Source organism: Lolium rigidum, chromosome 7 (assembly GCF_022539505.1).
Source record: "Lolium rigidum isolate FL_2022 chromosome 7, APGP_CSIRO_Lrig_0.1, whole genome shotgun sequence".
In the NCBI taxonomy this organism is placed as follows: domain Eukaryota; kingdom Viridiplantae; phylum Streptophyta; class Magnoliopsida; order Poales; family Poaceae; genus Lolium; species Lolium rigidum.
This window is the reverse complement of record NC_061514.1, coordinates 270,321,845-270,326,002: the sequence shown is the minus strand read 5'-3', so window position 1 is coordinate 270,326,002 and position 4,158 is coordinate 270,321,845. Positions and strand designations below refer to the sequence as shown.

The 4,158-nt window shown below is 57.1% G+C and overlaps 1 protein-coding gene across 1 annotated transcript; it reads right to left on the bottom strand.

Annotated features, from left to right (window-relative positions):
• Positions 1–943: 943 nt before the first annotated feature.
• LOC124678849 lies at positions 944–2,914 on the bottom strand. Its single transcript, XM_047214696.1, has 3 exons — positions 2,235–2,914; positions 1,754–2,113; positions 944–1,632 (listed from the first exon to the last, which is right to left on the bottom strand). The coding sequence occupies exons 1-3, from the start codon at positions 2,748–2,750 to the stop codon at positions 973–975; spliced, it is 1,536 nt and encodes a 511-aa protein (XP_047070652.1). The 5' UTR covers positions 2,751–2,914; the 3' UTR covers positions 944–972.
• Between the last annotated feature and the right edge of the window lie 1,244 nt (positions 2,915–4,158).

Sequence of the window (4,158 nt, the reverse complement as noted above, 5' to 3'; positions counted from 1 at the left end):
GGCACATATAAAAAAAAACATTTTGTTTTATCATCGCAGGCACACCCATCACGCGCGCGGCAGGCTTGCGTTTGCCTTGCCAGTGCTCGTCTCAGGCCAGGTCCTTGGTCAATAAAGATACCACAAGTAACAAAAATAAAGCGCTGATGTCTGATGACCAGCAGCAGTAGATGCCATATGCCACCGCAGCGTCACGCCGTGGCACCGCCGGCGGGCCCCCACCGGCGGCAACTGTTCTGACCAGTCAGTCCGCGAGGGGGCCCGTACGGTACGGTGGACCAACGAACTGAAACGGAGGAGGCGACCAAGTGCGCTGCCGGTGAATGGCGGTGTGATGTACTGCTGATCTCAGCATCCGATGCAGTCCAGCGTCGTCTTCCTCCGTTCGTTCCGGGAACGAGCACGAGCTGGTGCCATGGTACCATCACATGGTTAACTTCTAAGCGAGATCTGTGCTGATGGTACTAGTATAGTGTAGCAAGTTGAGGGGCTTTCAGATGGAGTGTGTCACTGTCATGTGCTAATACAGTGTTAAGACAAGATCTGGAGTTGTTTTTAACTTGAGCTGTCTGTCGCCCCTTGCATCCTTCTGGAAGTGGTAAGCTCAAAATAAGCATCGGTACTAGGTATCGAGCATCATCTGTCGAGTGGCACTACCCAAGAAAATGGCAGCAGCGGTAAACACGAAAGCTTGAGTACAGCTACAAGGGTAGGGGAAAAGGTGGCACTAAAATTTCTGCGTTCAGAGGATAAAGATCCATCCAGGCCAGGCCTGATGAGAACGTTTATGCTCTATTTACAGAGGAGATGCAGCACTGGTTAGTATCTGAGATCACTAGCTAGGCAGAGGGGGATCAAACTCTGGTACGTACGTATGAACAAATTGGGCTGGTTCAATTCTTCTCTCTAGCAAGACTAGCAGCAACTGAACTAGCTAATTCTTCGCAGCTGTGTGTGCTGTGTGAATACTTATTACACTTCCACTCTCCACACGATCTTCTCGCCGCCGCCGTGCTGTGCTGTGTTGATGCCAGCGCCGCGGTGGTGGGTGCGCTGCCCTACGGCGGCGACGCGGGCGGGGTGTACGGCGCCGGTCTTGGCGCGGTCGCCGTGCGTGGTCGGGGGCAGCTCGCAGGTCTCGCCGACGGAGCCGGACCGGATGTCGGCGGGCGGGATGAAGCAGTCGACGGACAGTCCGGGCACGTTGAATGCCACCTCCTCGATGCTCCAGGCCTCCTCCATGCGCGTCTTGGTGTGGCTCATGGCCGCCTCCCCGAACCGGAACAGCGTGACGGCGGACCGGCCCGCGTGCGCGATCATGATGCCCTCCACGGCGCGGTAGTCCTCGAGCGAGGAGCTGATGGTGGTCTCCCAGTACACGGCGTCGCCGCCGGAGTGCGGCTGGATGCGGGTGAGGTGCGAGTCCTCGATGTGCACGATGAGCCCCGTCCGCTGGCTGAAGTAGCCGAACAGGACGTGCCGGATGATCTCGGCGGGGCCCTCGCTGCGCAGCTTCAGCGTCTGCGGGTCGGCGGAGAGCTTGAGGATGAAGCAGTCCTCGCCGTTCACCTTCTTCTCCCCCACGCACCGCGCCTCCGCGAACAGGCCCGCCGTCGTCAGCGGATCGAGGCCCTGCAGCATTGCGCAAACAGATTTACTACATGGTAAGGGGATTTGGTAGTAGTAGATCTTTCCGTTTCATCAGAGGGGAGGAGAACCAACAAGGTGAAGGTAATGTGTAGGGGAGTCCTACCTGGAGGACGCGGCGGAGGGGGCGGACGGGCCCTTTGGCGGCGTGCGCGCCGAGCCAGGGGGTGTGGCGCCAGACGAGGCGCCCGTTGCACCCGGCGTGCACCTTGCTGCCGCCGACGGCGAGCTCGACGTACCACATCCCTGGCGCCATGGTCCAGAGCACGAAGCCGCCCTGCTCGACGGCGGCGGCGCCGCGGCCGCTGGGCCCGCGGTTCTTGACGACGCGCGTGGCCGTCTCGAACTCGGACGCCACCATCCGCACCTTGCCCATGGCGTAGGCGTTGCGCACCGACCGCAGCGTCCTGTAGCCGCCGGACGCCGCCATGTACTGCTGCAGGATGTACTGCGCGGACGACGACTCCTGCGATGCGAGCGGTAGTCGGTGAGGCCAAGTCAGTACGAGAGTAGAGTAGACCAGTTGGATGGATGCAGGAGGCACGGATGACTGTAAAAATGGAAGGGGAAGGGGAGGGAGTACGTACGATGGGGGCGCCCTTGATGGAGAGGAGGAGGGCGGGGTCGGCGAGGCTGGAGGAGATGGGCGCGAGCGGGGCGCCCATGACGCCGAGGAGGAGGCGGAGGTCGGAGTGGCGGAACGAGCCGCCGCCGGAGCCGCCGGGGCCGGCCGAGGCCATGGAGGGCGTGCGCGTGAGGTGGCCGCGGACCCAGTGCCCGAACCCTTCCCGTCGGCCGGAGTCCTCGCCGACGAAGTCGCCGGCGGCGAGGCGGTCGGCGTCGGGCCCCTCGATGAGCGGCTCCAGCGCCTCGCCGCCCGGCCGCAGGCTGCCGGAGCGCGCGATGAGCTGCTCCTGGACGTACTGCTCCTGCTGCTGCTTCTCCGGCGGTGGCGGTGGCGCCTTGCGGCGGCGCGGGATCAGCATTCTGGCGGGCGACGCGCTCCTTGCGGGAGTTTTCCCCCGGGACCGCGCCGGCGAGAGGCCCCGGACGACCTCGTCCTTGAGCGCGCGGAAGAAGCCCTGCTTCCGCTCCTTCTCCATGGCGGAACTGCGAGATCGAAGCTAGCGCGCGCGGCTAGCAGAGGCGCGAGGGGATGGATGTGGTTGCTTGCTTCAGGAGGAGGGCATGGAGAGTGCGGCTGCTGCTAGGAGTGGAGTAGAAGAAGAGAGGTGAGGGGAGTGGGGTAAAACTAAAATGTGGAGCGAGTGCGAGAGGTAGAAGAAGGCGATGGAAGGAAAAGCGGAGAGGAAAAGATAAAGGGTGAGATGGGGAAACCGTTTGACGTGAGAGCGCAGGGGGCGAAAGGGAAAGACGCCGCGGAGGTGGGGGATGTCGGGATGTGTTCCTGCCTGCTTTCTCTCGCTCGCTCGATATTGTTTGCTCGCTCGCGCTTTCTTTCACACACAAATACGGCGACACCGATCGACCTGTACAACGGAATTACCTAGAATCTGGATAAGTTTTTGAATTTCTCCTATGATCCTATCAGGAGTGCTAGCTGTGCTGCTCTTGTGTTTTTGTTCCAGGTTTGAGGATGATTGATCGCCGTATGTCGGACATGTGGGCTTCGCGTAGTACATGCATGTACTGCCAAGATGAGAGGGAGGGAGGGAGTAGGTGAGCCTGATGGATTTTTGCTAGGTTGCAACAAAGATTAGGGTCTGAGTGTAGCTGTCAGTTTAGTCACCGTGCTCCTTGATTTAAGGTTCAGACATGTCACCTTTCTCTTTCAAACTTAAACGAGGTTGTCTTGTAAGCAACGGAATTTAGGACAATAACTTCCGTTGGTACCACCATTCCTTGCAAATGAAGTACCGGTACCGATGTACCATTCACTACACCAATTTCCCACGGTTGCATCCGCTGGGTGATTGCTCCCTCAGGACATCGCCAACAACTTACTCAATATACTCAAAATGGTTATAAGTATATATGAGAGTGAAGATATGAGAGAGCCGAAAATTTTCCTTTTTTTTTCTAGTTTACACTACTAATAATATTTTAAGTACCCGAAATTTGGGTTGCTCATTTGTGGTACGAGTTCTATGTGTGCACATGTTAACTAAAAAAAGTTGACTCGAATAAAGTAAAGAAAGAGAAACAAAACATACATAACTATTACAACGCAACGTATATCGCCAAAACATGGATCTAATGCATCCAATCACAAAGATTAAAAAATCGTAACACAAAATAAACATAGCAGCCGTAATACAAACTCATTCATCGTGTTCTCCTTTCCACATCCACCGCTCCTCCACGAGGTTATTTTTGAGTTGGCGATGAGCCTCCGCATCTCTAGTTCCATGGTGAACTTGAAGAAAGTGTCGGATGCTATAAACATTCCAACAAGCACACCACCCGTCCCAATAGGTCGTAGCGGTGATCTAAAACTTGGCCACGCTTAATCTCGGTGATCATATTGTGTACCACATGCTATCACGATCC